This window comes from Gasterosteus aculeatus, chromosome 20 (genome assembly GCF_964276395.1).
Source record: "Gasterosteus aculeatus chromosome 20, fGasAcu3.hap1.1, whole genome shotgun sequence".
Taxonomy (NCBI): Eukaryota; Metazoa; Chordata; class Actinopteri; order Perciformes; family Gasterosteidae; genus Gasterosteus; species Gasterosteus aculeatus.
In genome coordinates this window covers 6,224,151-6,246,995 of record NC_135707.1, presented here as the reverse complement: position 1 = coordinate 6,246,995, position 22,845 = coordinate 6,224,151, and the positions used below count along the sequence as shown (strand labels likewise).

The window sequence follows — 22,845 nt, the reverse complement described above, 5'->3', positions numbered from 1 at the left end:
TAGTGATTGTAGTTACCTTAGATGTTACACCAGCTCTGCTTACTTTGTTTTTTTGTTGTTGTTGCAGATTTCCCGATTATGGAGCTACTTAAAACCTGCAGCTTCAACCAACGTCGCAGGTGGAGTAACACAGGCATGAAATGAACGTGGCAACCGACCTGGCAGAGCTAATAAATAAAACAACCAACCACAGCCAGACACCGCCCTCCATATGGTGTGTTTCTGTGTCAACCCACCTCCATCGGGCTGCTCCATCCTCTGTGTGGAGGACGGCCCATCCCAGGAGCAGCTCTTCCTTTCAAGCCCTGCCAGTGTTTACCTCCTGTGATGCTGCATTGTTCTCACTTTGCTCTTCCTTACACGCACGAGTGATCACAGGTCCTGCCTCCACCTAAACCTCCTTTCAAACAGGATTAATCAGTTACCTGGAATGCATTGGAATGACGGCCCAACACCAGCGGTTTGAAACCAATCAAATTATTGAGATGTATGAAATGAGGAATCTGAGCAATGCAGTTTTTGTCCTCGTTCTGTTAGTTATTGCAGCTGCCAAAGCGCTATTTTGTCCTTGGTAAGAAGTACACAATGTGACTCCTCCGCCCAATTCCTCAGTGGCTTCTCATCAGCAATATTAAAACATGTTCAGATTAGAGCCAAGCTGGAATCGCCGCATTCAGGGATCAAGCCTGTGATGATAATCATGAGACCACATCAATTGTCAACATCAACTTCATATACTTTTGCTCAGGAATATAAACATTGATACCGATCGTTGAAAAAAATGCGCCAAGCTTTATCAAAGCATGAGGTAAAATCTTTTTAAAAAGGGGTTTGTTCCTGGTTCTGATTGGTAGGGAAGCCATCCAGCCACTGCTTTGTCAGTGAGTGACTGAAGGCTGGCCATGAATTCAACGTTACTGTATCGCAACTTTTGGAATCGGACCTTGAAAATATGTTTTACATTGCATTTTGAGCTAACAAATTGTTAAATAACCATTTAAGCCACGCAAATAACAGGGTTTTCCTGTAATTGTTTGATGTAAAGCACTTTCCCTTGTTGAAATGTGCTATAATAAACTTGCCTTACCTTTAGCGAGGCATTCTGTGGGATTGTGCGCATAGAAGGGGAATATAATTTAATCAGTTTATAGAAAGGCTTCCAGTTATTTGAGAGTTTCTCTAATATTATTGTGACATTGAGCCACATTTACCGTGCTCTAGGTTAATTTTAGCCCCGTGTACTTTATCCGCCAACACCTGCTGTGAGCTGCAGACTGTTAGACGGTGCCACCTTCTAACGAGCGAGGCATGAATCAGGTTCCAATTACTATCGGCTCCCATTGCCTCACAAGTTGAGGCGATGCCGCGTCCCCCCCCCCCCCCCCTCCGGACAGTCGGGGCGGAAGGGTCGACGACTCCCAGGGTGCTTTTTAAAACACGCGGCCACGTCGCCGGCCGGTTGCCCCAGAAACAGCAAACAGATGGCCTGCAGAAGCGCGCTCGTGTCTTTAAGTGTGAGCTGAGAGCAGCGACCTGCTACGGTCGAGTGGGCACAGCCACAAGTCTGGAGTCTTGGGGGGGGTCCTCAGGGCTGGAGACCAAAGCATAACTTTTACATCACTAGTTGGCAGGGTTTTACATTATTATAAGTATAACTTGCTTCTGTCTGGATAATTACCGCCCTGCGCCGTTCCAGAGACTGTGTATTTCACAGATCGGCCTCTGTGGTTTGACAACTTGTGTTCCGCCATCTTTGTGTTGAGCCAGAGCGGCGAACGTCTATAGAAAAAGATTCTCCGCTCATTTAGAAGCCCCGCTTCTGAGGAAAGAAAAAAAAGCCGCTGCGCTACATCAAACTGGCCTGTCAAAGTGCTGACAACAGCCATCTATATGCTCGAGAATAAAAAAAACCCCTTTGTGATGAAGGGAGTGTAAATGAGGCATTAAATGACACACATCGGCAAAAGCGTCTCCTATTCAGTGCGTGATATCACATATATATTTGCTCAAGTGCATCTTATTCAGCCCGATACCAAGTTTAAGAGGCAAAACAGCCTTTAATCAAGAGCAATCCAATTAATATACGATGTCGCTGCTTTAGCTGTATGAAGTAATTGAAGGCAACTCTCCCCCTGCTATCATAACTCCTCATTAATTCACCACACAAAACCAGTTCATTAAAAAAGTGCAATTAAAAAGAAAAAACAATCGTACCAGTGGAAGTCTCCCAACATATTTGGATTAATAAAAGCTCTCTACGGCCGAATTGAAAAGCAATTCTTTGCACTAGCCGATTTCTTTATTTTCTCTCCACCCGTCAACTTAAAAAAGAAAAAAAACCTTAATAGAAGGCCAACGTCAATGAGGCTTGATCCTGATGGATTCGAGAGGGGATCAATGACGTCGGCCTGATTGAGAAAACACCTGCACGGTCCCCCACATTTGTCATGTCTGATTTAGCTGCCTCGCTGCGGCCTGCAGATCAATTCTGATTACGGCTGTCAAACCCTAAATAGCAAACAAAGGCTACTTGCAGCATGATAAAGCAGATATTTGCAATAAATAGGCCAACATGGAACAAGTGTTGAATTGGGTTGTTTATCTTCTACGCTTCAGATGTGATTCGAGCTTTCAATAAAGTCTTGCTCGGACGACAGCCTGATTTAATTTGTGTTCCTTTGCTGAACTATTTTTGGTTTTCCTTCAGATCTGAAACCTCTTCACGTTCAATATGGAATTGGTGGCCGCTCGTCAGATCATCACTCAGTCTATGTCTATATTTGTATTGCATAGTACCATATAAAAGGCATCTCTATCACTCTATCAAGTCAACTGCAGCAGAGAGCGTTGGGTCGTTAAAGGGGTCTTGAAAGCGGTTTAACAGAACATAAATCAACAAATCTATTTCCATGATGTCAACAATTCCAATAACTCCTCCTGTGTCTCAAAGCTCAGCAGTATTTTCCAGGTACAGCTATTGACTTGTCAGCACAGATATGTTGTATAAGGGTACTGTTGCCCTACATTAAGCAACTAATTGCCCTTTTCCGACCCCCCCCCCCCCCTCCCATTATTTCCTAATGGAAGTGGAGGTCTGCTGGCCAGATAAAGGTCACGTTGATGCATTCAGTGCGCCCTGGATGGAAAGAGAGTGAAATGTGTTCACACAGTCTGAGGGGAGATTATCCAAAACATATTTTGGTTTCTGTGATAAGCTCCTGCAGCACTACATTTTTGAGTACATCAAACATGAGAACTATTTTGGCAATCATTTCACATCATACGCTCTAGTATTGAAATAACTGCGAGCTGAATGAGAAACGTTAACTGGAAGTTTGACTTGGATCTCTGGAACCATATTCTGCATTTCAGTGCGTTTTGGCCAAATTCTTTCGTATTTATTCCCTCTCTAAGTAGTGAGAGAGAAAAAAAGGACGTGGACCTCAGGCACGAACAACCTTGAGAACATTTAAAACTTACCTGAATTGACAGAACAAACAGGATAACTGTACTATATATAATAATGTATATAATGTGCAAGAGGGCAATCTCATTGAAATTTGAAAACAAATTAGAATTTCACTATTTACCAACATCCCTCCAATGAATAACGGGAACCCAATGTGATCGAACACAACTTAAAAGCACACTATCCTTGCGTGCAGGTCCACGCGCTCACTGCCTCACAAAACTAGGAAGAAGCACCACCGGTTTTCAGCATTATTCTCCCCAAACTCTCATTAGTGAAATATCATAACACAATAACGCAGCAGCGCCTTCCGCTAAAACCAATTAATGCTCCATTGCTGCACAAATGTTTGATGAAATCACACCTAACGTCCCAATTACTAGATTAGATTAGAGCGGCAATATCACAAACATTATATTCAGCTTCAAAATGGGAGCCGGCGGGCTCCTGTGTGGGCCCTCACAGCCCAAATGTTTGACTTCTGCTTAACCGAGTCTCACCGTCAAGCTCATACGGACACTTCATTACGGGACACTCGTAGCGTGCGCATGCGTGGGAAAAAACACACAACCCAAACCGGCCTTCGCATTGGATTTCACTTCTAAAGGGTGTCATGTAATGTTTTACACTAGCTGCGGTTTCCCTCCACTCGGCTGTGGGCGCACTACATGAGCCTCTTATTAGTGGCATATCACATTAGCACCGGCTCCCTAAATGCCGCAACATCACACAAGGAGTGACCCTGAAAGCATTACAGCAACCCCCCCCCACCCCCCAGGACCCCCAGCATCCTCCTCCCCCCTCACAGGGACACCAGCCAAACACGATCTGCGTTGGCGGGATAAAGCAGCCATGTTTCTTTTATTTTGATTGCACCTAATCATCAGCCCGCGAAATCGATCCATCTTGATCACCGCCGCCTGTTGCGGGTCTTTCTTCCATCCTCCTCCTCCTCCTCTTCCTCCCTCGCACCATCTGTCTCTCTCTCCTCCTCCTCCTCCTCTTCTCGGTCGCAGCAGCACCGCTTCAATCATTTTTTTTTCATAACTCCTCCATCTTTCCAGCCCTTCCACCCTCATAAGTGCTCTCTCTCTGCCCCCCCCCCCCCCCCCCCTCCTCACCTCCCTCCCGCGCTTCTCACCCTCTGCATTAAACATACACGCAGTGTGTGAAGAGCCACTGTGTGTGTGTGTTGCGTGCGTTATTACGCGGCACGGGGAGAAGGCGTCGGCTAATGACCGGGGCAGAGCGGCGCGGACACCGCGAGCCGTCTCGGTGTCTGAACCGGCTCATTATCATTTAGATCTACGCTACACCCACCCGGCATGTCGCCGGCTGCTGACAGGAATTACAATGATGGGAGAGATTCCTTTGGTCAGTGTAGTGCCGAAGTCCGGGGACCCGTCAGCCTCTCGTGTTTCCTTTTGTGTTCCCATAGCACACAGCGAGAGCGTGCGCAGCTCGTTAGCGCGTCCGCGTGTCGCCTCCTGCTCTCGCCTTCTATTTAAGTCTCGCACACAATTATCCCCATTCTCTCTCTCTCTCTCTCTCTCTCTCTCTCTCTCTCTCTCTCTCTCTCTCTCTCTCTCTCTCTCTCTCGCCCACTGTGAATGAGAGTCTGGAACACAATTACCCCTGTTGTCCCCCCCCCCCACTCTCCTTTCTAACACTGTATCCATCCGTCCCTCTCTCTGCCTCTTATGGCTTCGGGAGAAGTCTGTGAAGGGAGCAGCTGCTGAAATATTTATCGATCTGTTTTCCACAGTTTTATATATTCCCCCCCCCCCCCCCCCCCCTCTCTCTCTCAGCCCCCCTCTTCCCACGCAGACCCAGAAACACTTCCAGCTCCAGACGCGCTGCAGGAGGCCCGAGCGAGAAGCGCGATTTAACATCTGTGGCGCCCGGTGGAATTACCTGCGTGGACACGTGAAGAAGAGGCGCGAGGGGCGGCGTGGCGGTAATTGTGAGGACAACAACGTTTTCATTGATGCTGTTTTTGTTTGTTTTTTTCAGCATCAAGGAAGTTGTACACAACTGGAGGCTATTGATGCAGCTAGTTGTCATGGCGACAATACCCGGAGCAATTAGAATTACAATGGTAACAGTGTTGGCACCGGCCTTAATGGATTCTTGGATGAATCTGACGTTATCTCGGCTTCATTAAGGGGCCCCCGTGCGTCCCCGCGGTCATCATCGCCGCGGTTTAACCGGGAGTTCTCAGGTTCAGCGCTCGTCTGAAACGTTTTTCCCCAGCCTGCTGTTGTACAGCTCAAATGATTAAACCTCCGCACAAAAGGAAAGGGTCACACACATGGACCCGTGCGCACACCGAGACACAAAGAAAGCATACGGCGCTCTCTCTCTCTCTCTCTCTCTCTCTCGCCCTCGTAACATCTGCACATCAGGCAACAAGAGAACATCTGTACTTCTGCCTGCAGCGTGGACCGAAGCCTGAAACCAGAGGGAGCCAGAGACTTATTGACCTCTCCAAACCTTCTAAATGGGGGGGGGGGAAATTGAATGAGAGTTTTTAATATCCATGATAGTGTGCATATATGTATGCATGTACGATATACTGTATATAAATATTCAGATCCCCTCGACTACTTCGTGCTCTATCGCTCTATCGGCTTTCCATTGATTTACCGCTCACACCTTTGGAGGGGGAACTGTTGAAATTCATCTTTCCAGTAAAGGAGCGATTGCACAGTGTATGAATGCATAGGTTTATTTCTATGTGAGAGCTGTGTGTGTGTGTGTGTGTGTGTGTGTCTGTGTGCGTGGGCGCCCGTTGATGCGAGTACACGAGCCCCTACTTATTCCTGCTTCTACAGCCACTCAGCTCCCTCTTGAATGATCCTTCCTCTGCACTAAATAAAACATTTTTTTCCATTTGTTAAAGCGATAACCCAGAGCTAGCGTCCATATCCGCACACCCGGACCGCCGCTTGTCTTTGAGATGGGACGCGGCGGCGGCGGCGTTGTAAGGAAGCAAATTACCACAGTGATTAAACACAGTACCTGTCCCGAGCCGAGTGCCGTCCTAGTTCCATTACACCAAACTCCGTATATTAGAACTGTAATTAAAATTGCAAACAGGCCATGCTGTAATCATTATTTATGACACTGACGCTATGTGTAATTGGCAAACCCCTCGAACCAATATGTGAGGCCCGGTGAAGTGTTTATCAAACGCGACAGCGGAAATCTCAAGGGCGGCGAGATGGCGCGCCGTTCGCCGAGCTGGGCCTCCGCCCTCAGAGGATCTAAACCGGTGACCTCTCAGCACGCCGGAGCCAGATAGCCGCTTACACTGTGAGGTGCAGAGTTGAGCTTATGCCCGGAAGGTCGCGGGGTCACCGGCTGGGGTTATTCATCTCCGTCTAGCCTGTAATTGGAAACGCTGCGAAATCCACAAAGTGAGGGCACGGTAATGAATAAAATTCAACCCCCCCCCCGGTTTGCTTCGTGTTGCCACCCGTTAAATGAGGCGGTTTGAGCTGCTCCCTTTAGGGTGGAGGGACACACTCTACGGAGTAGAAGAGTTTCCCAGAACACTTGATATAATGTAGTATTTTATTTGTTCTTATGGGGATCGTTAACACTTTGAAATCCAATGAATCTACATGAATGTCTGCAATGCATCGGAAGAGCTCCATGGTGCTACAGACGTTTCACTCCTTTGTTAGTCAGCGTGCTAATTTAAGCCAGATAAAGAAACATTCTTCCACTGAATCTGGCTTTGTAAGCTCTTCTCAAGAACTACATTTTCCATCCGAAATACATCCATAATAAACCAAACTTTAAACATGTCTCACAACTCTGTTTCAGCCCACCACTACTTTATCCTAAACTGCCGCCTTTGTCCATTTGACAACCTGTTTGGGTTTTTGATTTATCAATTCCTAACCACGTCTATCACCCTGTCTATCGCCCGAGGTTGGCTGGGATGGACTCCAGCCCCCCCGCGACCCTGTGTGCAGGATAAGCGGTTTGACGATGGATGGACCATTATTTCAAATTACATTTCAATTCAGCACCAATTTGTTTTTACGTCACAGCAGCAGCCGGTCAAAACGCAGCCAAGACTTTCTCAAAAGGTTACGATCTTGGATCCACGACGTAATAGAAGTAATAGATTCAGCACCACAGGCCACCACACAGCAGCAAGACGAATAGAAACGAGTGAAAACCCGAAAGGAAAACCCTTCCGACCGCAGAGCAAACCCACTCGAGGCTGGTTAAACCTCCAGCTCTGGTCCCCCCCCCCCCCCCCCCCCCCACCCCCCCCGCCTGGCTCTCGAGACCAAACCCAGCCCCTCTCGCTCCAACACTTGCAGGGATATGAAACCCGCCAAAATGGGGCCGAGCGTTTCTAAGCCCAATACGCGGAAAAACAGCAGCACACAGAAACCATGGATTTCAAAGAGAGGGAGAAAGAGCAGATTCCCCCTCCAGAATAGGAGCGCGAGGCATCTGTTGATGCTGGCATCCCTATTCTCTTCATCCCCAAGCCAAGCCTGGGGATCCAGTTGAGTGTGCGTGTGTGTGTGTGTGTGTGTGTGTGTGTGTGTGTGTGTGAGGCAGTGTGTGTGTGAGAGGGGGCAGGGACGTCGGAGGGTGGCTACATGCTAAAATGTCCAATGTGCATTGACCCCACTTGGCCCCCCATATGTTGCTGAAACAAAAAGGATGGCGAGGGAACAACGCGACCCCACCTGTTCCCGCCCCCCGTGTTCTTGCCCCCGAGCACTTCCTGCAACCAGAACCTCCATCGCGGTGATGCACGTTGGTGGGAAGAGCCATCTGCACAGCGTTTCAACATTAGTGAGCAACATGTACGGCGCACGCCACAGTGTGAGGGGCCGTGATTCACTGCAATAATTGCATCACTTGATATCTGTACGGCAGAAATATACACTTCTATTGCAGAATATTTGATAAACAACCTTAAACGTCCTCTGCTGTGACTTATCTGGCCCACAAAGGTAGAAGCAATTTCTCTTGTCATCTTCACTTTTCCCTGAATCAATGACGGCATTATTCTCATTATCACATCTTGCAGGTTTCTGTCACAACAGAAATCCTTTGGAGGGTAAATTGTTTGATTTTGTGTGGAGGTGTGTGAGGATGCACTCACAGACTAAATGTTTCATGAGGCCTGGTCTCGTAGATTAAACAGGTTTTGGTTCATGCAGACAGCTCGTGTGCCAGAAATACGGTGATGGTTTAATCGTACGTACGAGGGGGGGGGGGGGGGGGGGGGTTGGACATTCAACCTTTCCAGACTAAAAAGGTGGAATGCCATTGGTTTGCACATTCGCACCCCAAAGCCAGTACCAAACCTTTGAAAAGCCTAATTGTGTTTTGTAGAAAAAGGTAAAAGAAAATGACATTTTTCCACCCGGCTTGCTTGCCGTGGGCCCAGGTCACAAACACGCGCACATGGCAAATATATTGCTGCTCCCTGCTAATTAATGTGTGTCGTGCACTTTGTGAGGCTGCTAGATGAGCGGTAATCTCTGTCGAGGAGAAACATCTTCCGGCTAATGAAATACTGTCGCCTTTCGAGGGGATGCGTCTCATTCCTCGTTAACCAGGAAATAATAACTCGCGCGCAATCCGCTAAACAACGGCGGTAAGAACTCGAGCGACCACGGCACGGCCTTCCTCCCGGAGGCAACATGCAAGGTGTTATTTCGCAGTTGTAGCATTTATCGAGTGGCGGACGGCGCCCTTTCAACAGCCACGTCCTTTCTACTTTGTAATGCACGGTTTGTACTTTCAAAAGATGGGAACCTGTTGTGGGCCGACAGCAGCTCGAGGCCGAATGCACGAAGCCTCTCTCCCCGGGGTCTGATCGGATCGGATCAGCCTCACACGTGCTGCAATGGGCACAATTCCCGTCAATATCCAATCATTCCCCCACTGCGGCTTGCATGATTGGTGACTACTTCAAGGAAAGGAAAACCCACAGGTTACAGCGTCACGGGAATCAGCGAAGGAGAACGGGGTCTGAACCCCCTCGTGTCGGTGGGCTGTGCACGTCCTGCAGGGCCGCCCGTCTGTCTGGGGAGAGAGGGGGGTGGGGGGGGCTCGATGTGGCAAGCCCACCGTGACCAGCTGGGCTTCTCCTGCCCACAGTGGACACGGGGGATTGAGGAGGGGTGGGGGGGGGGGCGGGGCCAAGAGGCTGCGGCCCGTCTGCATGTGTGCGTTGTTAACCCCACATCTTATTGCACTGACACATCAGTTATTGTTATCAAGGGCCAGAGTGATTTATTTATATGATGATTTCTCACAGGATGAAGGCAGGACTAATTGAGCCAGGTGTGTATATGTGTGTGTGTGTGTGTGTGTGTGTGTGTGTGTGTGTGTGTGTGTGTGTGTGTGTGTGTGTGTGTGTTCATGCTCTGGGAAATTAGTGAGAATGCTATCAAAACTAATGCATGCTGGGACATCCCATAACATGGTGAGCATATTGGGGTGAGTGAGAAGTGCAGGTCAGCATTCCCTTTGGGGAAACTACAAAATAAAAGCACTGTATTTCTAATTCGGGGGTTTCTGTCATCTGACAGTTGGCGCGAGTGGACAAATGAAGTGTGTTTGTCTTTAATTGTTGATGTTTTGAGGGGGGAAGAGGATTTAATTTAAGCTCCACTACCGACTGCGTGTTTTGCTCACTGCTCGTCTCTCTGCCCGCGTCTCTCTCGACCTTGGTTTTGAAGAGAGATGGAGAGAGAAAGAGAGAGAGAGAACAAAACACCGTCTTTCTCTCCGGAGTCTCTCTGCATTGCCTCTTACCCGTACTTCAACCCCACCAACAAGCCCCCCATCCACCCCTCCCTCGTTGCGCCACTGGCGCACGTCGTGTGCGTGGGGCACCAGGCCACGCAAGTCACGTAAAGGAATGTTCACACAAGCCCGGGGATGCAAGTCTTTCTTCTTCTTCTTCTTCTTCTTTTAAATATGTATTACACGTCTCATTGAAATGCGCTCAACATGCATCACACCGAACCACACGAGGTTGGCTTGGAGATGAACCTGGCGCTGCGCTCGCACGCACGCAGGGACGCAGGGACGTGCACGCACGCACGCCCGCGTGCAGCAACGCAGTGGCACGGCAGACACGCGTGACTCGCAGGCAGGTAGGTCATTAGTATTCACCTCCACGGCCCGCTTCCACAAAATGAAAGGCGAACGTGCACGCGTCGTGGCGCAGCAGCAGCAGCAGCGCGCGGGGCTGGAGTGCGGCTCGGGAGAACTTACCTTGAGACAGCAGAACCAGGAGGACACCGGCGAACGCGTTCCGCAGCAGGGGGCAGCCCATGATGGAGTTCCGACGGGTTCTCCGCTTGTTTTCTGCAGCCGGATGGGTGCCTCGGTATTCCCCCTTTCTGCGGTGCTTTGCGGGGAAATATGGTTCCTTTTAATACAAATAAATAAATAAGGAAGAACCCAGCCCGAACCAGTGGATGAATGTCAACGGCAATAGTCCGACGCTTCTACGTGGAACAGGACGGAGGCATCAGTTGTATCCACTGGACTTTTCCTTCTGATGGCCGGAGAGAGAAAGAGAGAGAGGGGTGGGGGGGGGAGAGAGGAGAGAGAGAGGGGGAGAGAGAGAGAGAGAGAGAGATGGATGTTCGTCTTCTCCCGAGCGGAAAAAAAAAATCACAGCAGAAAAAAGAAAAAAAAAAAACAATGTCCCCCAATACTTAGTTCGGCTCTCAGCGGCTTGGAGGGAAAATATTTCTGAAAACGCATGGGAAGAATTTTGAACAATATTGTTAATAAACTGCCCAATGACGCGACAATATATATATTTTTTGTAATAATCTTGTTTGTCAGAGAACGAGAAACGTCTGCGCGCGTCCCGGCCGCTCGTCGCTGGAGAGCTTAATTAGCTCCCGCGTGTGTCCGTCGGTATGCTGCGCGTCGCGGGGAGCAGCAGAGAGCGCGCGGCAGCACGGAGAAGCGGCTTGATTGACGCTTCAAGGTAGAGACCCGCTTCTCACCAATCACCGGCCCCGAGGAAGGGGGCGGGATTTACGATCGCTCCGACGTCCCGCTCGGAGAGGCCGGCTCGAGGAGGCTGACCGGCCAATCGGAGCTGCGCGGTTGAGGGAGGAGGAGGGGGAGGAGGAGGAGGGGGAGGAGGATGCACAGCGCGGTGATAATGCAATGTGATTTATAGCCAGTTCGGGGTTGCTGCAGTACTCCGAGAAAACATTCCACTGGGGGGAACAGGAGGGAATAATAACTAAAGGGTGAGTGAGGGGCAGGTGTGGAGCCGCGTGGGCTTTTTGGAGACGATAGATGGCAACAGAACGAGGTGCAACGACAGGATGTGCTGCAGATAAGCAGATGCTACTCAATTTGCTGGAAACGAATTCTGTCAGACCAGAGGAGAAGTTACACCAGAGTGTGCAGAGCAGATCGTGACAGCACTGATGGAAGCCCCCCCCCCCCCCCCCCCTCCAGCCCCCACACATCTGAGTTTATCACAGTGCCGACGTGGACCCATGCAGGGAGACGCTTTATAAAATGCAGAAGCACCAATGGGCCATTTATAAACATGTTAGCCGTTACGCTGCATCGGGCATGAAAAACCATCACGTCAGCAAACCTCCTCGGTCAGAAGCTCACGATACGCCCACCGGGTCCACTCGCTGCAATGTTTACTGTAGGTCTGAGATTATTCTCTCCAGCTCTTGTGACAACTTTTATGTTTAGTCCTGAAATATTCAATTCAAGCTTTGCCATTGCTGTGATCATAAGTAACAAACGGTATGCTGATTAATGGTGTTCAGACAGAAGTGATAAACTGAGCGCATACCTTAGGATGAGAGATGAGAAAATGACTGATTAATGCATCATCTAATCAAGGCCCAGCATTATTTACAGTGTGTGATTTGTTTGTAAATAATTGTTATTATTCACAATTAATTAGATTTGTCACAGAAGAGTGAATCCGGAGCTAATCACTGGCTCATTTATTTGTTTAACGTCATTTCACATTTTCGTGTAACGGAAAAGATTGATGGGTACAGTAGGAGACACAGGGAGAGGGAGATTTGAGATCTGACCCTTTGCTATATGCTTTTTTTTCCAAACAAGAGCTACATTTGGCAGAGCTTCATTAATGTTATTCATGTTTGCCATCAGCTGGTTTGCTGTCAAGACACGGTTATTATTTATAGACCTGACACACTTTGCAGTTTCTTCCACACGGTTGTTGCAAGCTATTCTGTAAAAGCAGAAACACCTGCGAAAGTGTTGACACAGATTTGCATTTGAAGTTTTTACGGAGCCAATTACCCCTCGGACCTCCCGGCGCTCCCACCACACTCCATGACATCCTGAGAGCGGCCTCGGAAGAGGACGGGAGAATATTTGTCCATTCTGAGAGGACTGCCTCGAGGAAAATCAAATCAAACGCAGAATGTGGACACACATCAGGTCTCCTTGAATGTTACGACCCGTTCCCACTCAGCGCCCCCTCAAGTCTCTCCGGCGCAAAGCCATCTGCGTCATCATTAGACGTTATAAATTCTACGTAAGGAGCGGAGGAGGACCGGTCGGGCCAAACCCAGGAGACCGCTGATCGTGTCTCATCTGATACCAAGTCAAAATTAAGCCACCTTAGTTTTGTTATGTCACTTGTATGTAAATACCAGTTATCTGACCGATGAACCATGAACCCAACCACGTCTTCACCTCAGCCTCTTACAGGAACTCTGATCGAGCTGCGGGATGTTATAGAGGTCGGACGTGATTCTCCTAAAATCTCAAATACTTCTCAATCATAATATCAGACACTTTCAGCCTGAGGAGCACAGACCTGTGAGCTAATGGACACAGTCCTTAAGGCACGTGAGGAGACTTCCTTTGCTTCCATGAAGATACAGAAAAAAAAAACTTTTTTGCGTTGTTTTTATCTGTTTTGTCCAAGACGTGAAGGTGAGTGTTGCTAAAACCTTCCTAAAAAAACTATAAAGCATCCAGAAGCGTTCAGAGAGGCATGCTGAGAGAGGTTTGTTGGGCAAATTAATTAATCGTTATCTTGAGGCTTTTATAAATATTTATGGAGAATTTAGTTTAACACTATATAGCAGAATAAAACAAATGGTTACTGGAGGTCAGGGGAAGGAAAAAAGCTTGTGTAGCCTTAATTAACTTTAAACTCCAATGGGCCAAGCTCAATCCACAGAAAAGATTCATGAAGGAAGTTGAATTAAGTATTCATTGGTTATAATTTCTTTCTCTCTAAACGTGACCAAATTTTACCAGAAATATACCCCAAAGTTTTCCCCCAATGTTGTGCCAAAGATGCTTTGTGTGGAATCCTTTTCCAAAATTCCTGTGGCTAGTTACTAAACTAAAATAAATATGTATTTTACCATTGGAGCTGTGGAATTGGATATGAGCAAGTTATTATCTCTTCATATCTTCTGGCTGCTCAGTTTAGGGTAATCTTGGCTGTTAAGTTGGCTGTGATGTTCTCCAATGTTCATTGATTTATTATATTCAATTATATTTGGGATCTAAAAGAATTATTGTCTCAGATCTCATCCCTCAAGGCAATGCTGCAAAGAGGAACATGAACAATTGTATTAATCCTGCATCCATGTGCAGGATTAACATGAGCATCCAGCTGGACTTGAGAGCTCCAAGAGACTTGGAAGACCCTCAGAGACTCACTGAGACTCATAACGAATCACAGCTTCCAGCTTCCGGCAGGAGTAAGACACTGCTATAGAAGTAAACAATTCAATGATGAGGATGGTGATTTAACAGACAGCGTATGTTTAAGGTTAAACGTGTCTTTGCTTCTTCAGTTGTTACTAAAGGGAGAGAGTGCTGAGGGTACCTCTTTAAACATGAGGCAGCACAATGATCTTCTTTAGTCTGGCAAAACTAAAATGGTGCAGTAGTACGAGTGGACGTTCGGCTTCTCCCAGGCCCTCCTCCTCACGGAGAAGTGCTTTTCTGGAGAGGAAGACCTCATCTTCTTTGACTAATTAGAGAAGTCATCTCGGCCCTCTGACCTTTTGTCAATCTTCTGTTTTCACCGGCAGTCTTTAATTTATTTTTGAGGGGAATGTTCTCATAGCGGCGGCGGGAGGTTGTGATAACTGCGTTTTGACTTAATAATCCCGTCCTAATAATCTATCCTGCAAAAACGCTACACTCATGATCTGCATTTCTCATCTCCTCGGTGACTGACTGTTTTCATGGAGGCCGCCTGGTACTGAGATAAGAAGCTGTCATGGTGCAGTTATAGCATCGTTGAATCATTCTTTAATTCCCTGGGCTTCTTTGGGCACGAGGGGAAGTCTCGGAGCTGTGGTAATCGGGGTCGCTTGATGCCTGATGGGGTCACGATGCAGAGTGTGATTGACTGTCCACGAAGCCACTGAGTGCATCATAACTTATCGGGGGGGGGGGGGTCGTTTGAGGTACAGCAACTTAGCCACACTTTGCCGCGAGCTATTTAGTAATCCTGCAAGATACATTGTGCCGTACTGTGAGCAGATGTTTGTCTTTACGAGCTCATAATCGGGACTCTGAGGTCTTCGCACAAGCTTTCCGTCTGCGAAATCATCCATTGGAAAATATCCCTTTTGGTTTCTAAAGCACCTAGTGGTTTATTTCTGATCTCGATTATGAGCTGCTCTCTGTCCCCAGAGTCCAAACTAAATGAGGAGAAGCGGCGTTCAGGTTCTGCACAGCGTGGAACTACAGCAAACATGTCGGCTGCATCTCTCACTGCTTTGAATCACTTTGTCTACTGAAAAAATGTCTATTTTAAACATGTTTTCTTCTATTTTTGTTGTTTTTATTACTCCACAATAATCGGCTGAGTGTTTCTTTTGTCCCTTGCCTCGATGCTTTAAATAAAGAACTTTCTATCGCCTTGTTGCCAAAATATGCTATTTAAGTAAACTCTGGCAGCTTATTCACATATCACCCAAAGTCAGAGTCACTGAAACGCCCGGAGCTGAGATGACATGTCATTTCACACCCAATTAATATAGAAAAGAGCAGACTGGTGCTCTGATGTCAGCTGTTGGCATTTTGACGGTAAGGACAAACACGGAAGGACACTGGAATCGTGTTTCAGGAGCGCCGCAGTTTATGCAAACACGTCGGACTTGGAATGCGTCTGCGAGGGGAAACATGCCCCTGAAGTGTCTGCGGTTGGGACGAGACGCCCCCCGCCAGCCTGTTTGGTATGCTAATGTATGGAGATGCGGGCGGGGGCACTCCCCCTCTCCCCCCCCCCTGCTCCGTCGTCACGCCCCACTCATTAATTGGCATGGAAGTGACTGGGTTGTAATCATTGTCCCCCAGAGAACCTCAGTGAGGAGGAGATTGGGACGGAGCGAAAGCGAACCAGAGCCTTTGGTCTCTAAGGGCTCGTCCTCTGAGCTAAGTTATCCCTCCAGATGCGAGGAAGACCGGGAGGAAAATATCAGGAGGTGAGAGAAAGGGAGAGGCTGGAGAGGAAATTGTGATATAAGCTCCATGTGCTCCCAGAGAAATGGAGGAGTGCGGACGGAGGGGAGGATTGGATTGGAGATTCATGTAGGGGATTACGGATGGAGATTGATAGCTGGATCAGTGGGCCAAGGGGCAGGGAGATGGAGCTCAGGATGTTTGAGTGACACGAAGCTGATGAGAAGGAGAAATAAGGGAGTAGTGGGTCAGGGGAAGATGACAGAGGTCGATTGACATTAAAGCTCGACCTGTTGTACTTAAATTGGTTCATATCCACCGTGAGCGTTCTAAACTGACTGAAAAAAAAGCAATTGAGGAAAATTGATTTATCGACCGTGACATATTAATTTGCCTCATTTCCACTGCTGATTCAACCCTTGCTGTTGTTATTCTTGCATCCACTTTAGGCAAACACTTGTTTTTCACCCCGTAAATGCTGCCGTTGCAACTCGCAGGCTTGTAAAAGTACCTTCAAATTGAGGAGCTGCGTGTGAATCTGAGAAGGAGATGACAAACGCAGCCTGGCAAGATGTGGTGGAAGCGGAGAGATGAGAAATTAGAAAAATGGAAAAGGTGAAGATTTCTTCCTCTCGGTCCAAAGCTGTTAATTACCAAACAACAAGTGTGTGGGTGAGGTGCATGTGTGGGCATACGCAGGCATACGAGAACATGCATGGACACGTTTTCCCAAAAGCAGACTACGGAGAGCAGCAAATGGATAGAACACCTTTTAAGAAGAGAATGCAGTGCGGCCTTGGAGCTCGCTCTCTCGCTCTGTTATCTTTTATGGCTTTCAAAATGCAACTGCCACTTTCCATTCCCTTTTTCATTCGCTACTCCATCAAACCGTTTCCATCACTGCTCTCAGACTTCGTAGATGCAGGTCACTTACCTGAGTTCTTGAAATGCAACGATACGGGGGGGTGGGGGGGGGAAGAAAAGCCCATCAATGTCATAAGCTTATTAGAGTAGGCTCATCGGCCGGCGCCTCAGCAGGCGGGCCGCTGGTCACGAGGCCATCAGGCCTTTGCTGCTGAGCGCTGCGGTTTCGGCAATAACTGCTGCGTCTCACTATACATGCGTCCCCTGCTAATTAAAAACTCCCTAATGACAGTACTTCAGGAGCAATCCTAGTTCCATTTATCATCTTGATATCTCATGGATCTCGAAACGAATGGAATGAATTGCGCACTGGCTGGTGGTACAAAAAAAAAAAAAGAATGCGTTTCATTATAATCAAGAGTTTTTTTTAAACTCATTTGCAACCCCAACTGTTGCACTTAAGCAGCGACTCATTAATCAATGATGCGTTTGAGGGGGGTTATTGAGCTCTGACTCACAAAGCGGCAGCCGAAGTCGGATCGGTCCGGTCAGAATCCTTGCAGGAGGGAACCTGCAACACTTTGCTCCGAGTCTCAATTGGTAGTCTTGCAGGCAACAGAAAGGTGGCATTGATGAATAACTGGTACCTGGAGGTAGATATCTATCACGGCAAAGCATGCCAAGTGCCACGGTTCTTAAGCTCTGAGCATGTCTGCTTATGACTGGCTCACACATCATCTTAGCCACTCCCGAGCTCACTAATGGATTCTCTGCCCCTGTCGTCCGTCTCTCTCCGTCTCCTTTGTCCTTTTTTCTTTTTCTTCCTTTAACCACACTGAAAGCGAATCACTCCTTATCTCTACCTTTCTTTGATTTTTTTGTTCCCCAGTTGTTGTCTCCCTCCTCTTTTTCTTTTAAAACTTCCATCTCTGTCCCTCCATTACGACGGCGTTCGCTATTTAGCAGGACTTTTGTCCGTCCCCCCCCCCCTTGTCCCCCGTCTCCCTGGCTTGATTCAGTGGTAATGAGTGCGGCTTAAGGTGCGGCCGGCCTGAGGTGAGCGGGAGACGGACATGGAGGTTAATGAGGATAGCAACCTCGCTTTTTAGCCCTGAGGCGTAAAAAGAGAGTAAATGTAGGAGAGAGAGAGAGACAAGAGACGCGCCGACAGACAGAACGTTTACAGTCATGAGTCTACTGTGACTTCCAGTCCACGAAAGAAAAAAAAAATCAATAGCTGTTTTATAGAAACTCTCCAAGATTCAGAACCAATAAATAAACCAGCTGTTATTAAAATCAACTGTCATCTATTATTGAAAAAAGGATTCATAATTTCAGTATGATAAACTACTTAACCAAGAGGGATCCTCAAGAAAGATTCCATTAATTGCATCGCCAAGGTTCCTGCGGATATGAAAATTAAAAATCAAACAAGGACATGCAGTGAAATACGCAAAGATACGGTTGAGCAGCTCTGCCGAGAGGAGGCGGGTGAGTGATGCTCCTTCTCTTCCATCCAAACAACCACTGGGGACACCTTTTTTTACCGTGAGTTGGAAAGTAGGAGCAGATGAATGAAAAAAATATTAATAGTAGAATCAACAAATGATGGGCTTCAGATCTCAAATATGAAATCGGCCTAATTACAGTTCAGAAGAATTTAGCATTCAAAAGTAAAGTTAGTAAAAAACACGCATTGGTACGCTGTGCAGCTTACGTGACGACACTTTAAATGCACAGAAGGTGTTGACGTGATCATGTCCCTTTGTGACTTGCAGTCATAAGTAACATCTCACCCCCCCCTCACACCTGCCCTCATCATTGTTTTCTTTGTTTCACTCTCAAATCAATCTTTCTCATTTCGTCCAGAATTGATTTCGCCACCTTTTTATCGTCGACGCAATCTGCCCTCACAGCCTCATCCAGTTCTATCCGGCTGCATCTTTCGCTCTTTTTCCTCCTCCTCCTCCTCTATCTCCCTCCCCATCTCTCCCGCTGCGCATCCCACGCTGAGTCATTACAAATGGGGGCTCCTTTGCTCTGCACTCTCCCTTTGTAACCTCTGCAGAGTTGTGGAACAATGTCTTGATTGGTTGTGTCTGGCATTGCTAAGCATTCTGTGCTGCAGACTTGGTGCCGTGCATAATATATTATACTGCCAGCCAGCAGTGCATCATCACCACCACTGATACTACTCGGAAGGTGGATAACCAATCAATCAGGGTGTTTCGGTTGAAGTATAATAATAAAGCCTTTTCATCACCGACATATTTCTTGGCAACACATCCATCTGAAAACATCTGAATACCTCGTATTTTGCCAGCTGCGGTGATGTAATTACATCTCTTAACCACATATGTTTGTAGAAGACAGGGACCCTCGCTGCTTAATTAACATTTGCACAGAAGGCCCACATACTACAGATTGTAATTTTAGTTATACAAACACAGAGCTGCTCTAGCGGCAGGATAATCACATTTGTCGACCGGGCAATGCCAAAGAGACGCGGCCGCGGGGACGAGTGGGCATGTAACACGAGTCTTAGTGCTCCGAGGTGCAAGGAGATTTGTTCCTGTACAGCTGTGAAAATATGATGATTATACGCAGGGCAACAGTTTTTGAGAAAGATCCCTTCACTGTTTTATCCAGACATTTATACTCATTACTGTTTTTTCCCACTTCCGTTTAATTCATTTAATAATGTTACAATATTAATAATTTCCACATTGGAAATGTATCAGTCCAGATGTAATTGAGCTTGCGTTTGTAGCAATAAATAAAGAACATGGTTGAGTCAGCTGACATTTAACCTTCAATTCTCAACAGCTGAAGTGAACATTGGTCTGATATGTGTTGTTGTCCCCTCTCCCTCCCCCTCCCTCCCCCTCCCTCCCTCCACCCCCGTGGTAGTTCCTGGAGACAGGAGCACATTTTGCCGCGATGACAGAAACACAGAATCACAAGGTGAAAGTAATACAAGCTGTCGAGGCTGGTAAAAATGTCTCGTGGCTCGGTTTAATCCGACCAAGGAGATGAAGTCTGCCTCCGGAAGACGCTTGTAGTCCTGAAACTACAGCCTGTAAACATCCACTGCATGATGAATAAGACTTTGACACAATACGCGTGCACTCACCGCGCCGTTGTGTTACAAACAACCCTACAAGCCCGGGAGGGGACTCGCATATCGATCCCTCATCTTAACCCTCAAACCGAAACAGGCAATCTGATTAAAAAAACACAAATGAGTGGTTTGATAGGCAGCTTTTGGATTGACGGCCAGAGATACAAAAACGTAGAGCAGAAAACATGCAGTCAGCTGTGAGTTTGGTTCAATCAGACACATACTGGTAGATTTATCCATTTCCCCCTGTTGCTCAGCGACATCCGCTCTCCAAATGCAGTAGTATAGACCTTATAATCAATCTGTGCCACAATATAATCTCGCCGAAGACTTTTCTCTGCTGTGTCTGTAATGCTTGAAGAGAACAGAAGTGAAGGAAATGAGGGAAGGAATTGAGAGGTGAGGGAAGATCCAGAGAGAGTTTCAGAAATTCAATCATTTTTGTGCACAGTTGAAGTGTTAAGGCTTTCAACGCGATGGCGATAAGTCTTCAGCGCATTAAATGTATCCAAAAACACATTCTGCGCTCCTCGGATTCAACCCGACACCTTTTTTGAAAATTGATTATTTTCTGGCAACCCGAGTCGCTAAATGGAATGTTCAATTAACTGTTTGATTCTTTATGGAGCTGCTCCCCCTTAAACCCGTTGGCCACGGTCCATCAGCACTCATTCGAAACAGTCGCATCACGCCGCCAATGTCACGGGATGATTCCAGGTAAAACCCTTAATCAAAGAAGAGCCACCATCGACATCGCCGTGTGAGTATTACGCGTCGCACCATAATGAATGTATTGATCGTGGACACCGACAATCTCCCCGGCGGGTTTTTGTCACAGTTCCGCCCATTCCCCTTCCGCTTTACCCATGATTAATCCTCTAACATACCCCCCTTGTTTTGCACGTTAATCGAACCTTTCCCCCCCCCCCCCCCGAGCCCCGAGGGGCCGCTTGTCAATATACTTTCAAATCGAACTCCCCGGTGCCGATGCGGGACCCGCGCTGGCTCTATCGGAGCGCCGATCGATGACTTATCAGCTCGTCCGTCCCCGTTGCTCTGCATCTCAATCACTCAGATGATATCGTCTCTCTCTCCCTCCAGCTTCTCCTTCCATCTCTTTTGACCTCCGTCAGAATGTCTCTGCTGGATACAGAACACAACAGAATTCAGTCAAATTCCAGGTCGTTCTTTTGCAAACTGTACGTCGGTACTGGGGGGGGGTGTCCAGGCCTTTGTCTGGTTTTATGATAGAGTCGTCGTGACGGGGCAGCAGCTGCTGCTGGAGCGTAGTTCACTGACATTTATGAAGCAAACAGATTCGCCACTCAGTGTGAATCTCATTATCATACATTTGCCAGTTTGCATCACCTTTTGGATTATCTGTTTTGGCATTAGGACCGTGTCGGTTTTGGCCCAGTGGAAAACAAGGGGCTCCATGGAGAAAAAAATCTATACACTGTATATAAGAATGATGGAGGTGCTGATACGTTTTTGATTGACACCATTTTTCATTGAAAGACGAAAACGCACAATACATTACTACGTCCTTCACTTCCACCATCTCACTCCGTTGTCCCCTGGACCTCCGGTCATCGGGGGAACAGAGGACTGACTGACCCGCTGTGGGCTCATTCGTTTCTAAAAATGGTCCACAAATAACTAGTTCCACTGGTTGTATTTTGTTGTAAAGTCATTTTCTTCAACAGCTGCGCGACTTCGCCGTCACCATCTTGGATTAAGGCCATCGGCTTCTTGCCTTTTTGCACCCGGGGAACACATGTAAGCAGACACACGCTGCGGCAGAACCTGTTAGTCACAGTGAACCTAAATCTCACTCTCCTTTATGGTCTATTTTACTGTCTGTTTTAGTGCTTGAGGAAGACTTCAAACTAGCAATTCAAGCCGTAAACCACTTTTTACTATGTTTACTGAGGTAATAAATCAAGGGGGAAGTAATATAATCTTCTCAGACTACGATCTGACTGCGTTTCGCTGGCCGGTCAGCTGGTCAAATCTTTTGTTAATAATTGCACAGCAATATGGGAAATTGATGATCATGGTAAATGTGTCACTGGCAGCGTTTAGATCAAATCGCCAGAAGGCCTAATTAGAGTCTCACTGATTAACGAGCACGACTCTGAGCTTTGTTGACCAAAGTTATCGGAAATGGAAGGACATCATCTTCAGCTGCAAGTAAATAGACATAAATTCCACTGGCAGGTATTTGCAGCAGCAGGACTGTGTTCAGAAGATATAATCCAAAGAAATAATTAAAAGTGCATGTTCATTGTAATAGAATCACACATCATGGCGCCTTTATGATGCTACATTGTTACATTAGGCCGTTGCTCCACCAGCTTGGTTAGTTGACATTTTCCGTGATATTTCTTGACAACAACACAAGGATAATAGCAACAAGACCAATATGAAGAGCGATGCTTTGACACACTATGTGGTACTCGGTTATTTCTTGTTTTTACATACATCGTCTTCAAGGAGGAAAATCTACCTTGTTGTTACTCTTTCCCCGCCTGTTTTGCACAATTTTCATATTCATGGGCCAACGTGTGTTTTATGTATATATTCAGCCGACTGCGGTGCACATGAAAGTCAAATGTCCAGTATCCTGGGAAAACCAACGAAGGTGCACGGAGGGACAAGCGACACATGTGCCTGCCCAAGCAAAACAGAGGGTGAAACCTGGCCAGAGTCATTACAGCAATTATTCGCTTCACCCCGACTAAACTAGTGAACATAGATACATTAATTAGACAAATAGCCCCAACAGCGAAGAAACACGGGCTGACTGAATACGTGTCAAGTGGAATCTATCGTCCTCCTTTATTCATTTATTTTGTCAGTGCTTTCAAGTGACCGCTGGGATTCACGGGCTGATTCTTTGTGAAATGTGCTGCGCTTTGATCTACAT

At 47.2% G+C, this 22,845-nt stretch overlaps 1 protein-coding gene across 1 annotated transcript in view; it reads right to left on the bottom strand.

Annotated features, from left to right (window-relative positions):
• The window catches only part of iglon5 (IgLON family member 5), an 80,569-nt gene extending 69,088 nt beyond the window's left edge, over window positions 1-11,481 (bottom strand). Inside the window, exon 1 of the mRNA XM_040165044.2 lies at window positions 10,739-11,481. Within this exon, the coding sequence (XP_040020978.2) occupies window positions 10,739-10,799 (61 nt within the window). The 5' untranslated portion in view covers window positions 10,800-11,481. The remainder of the gene's footprint in view (window positions 1-10,738) is intronic.
• Between the last annotated feature and the right edge of the window lie 11,364 nt (window positions 11,482-22,845).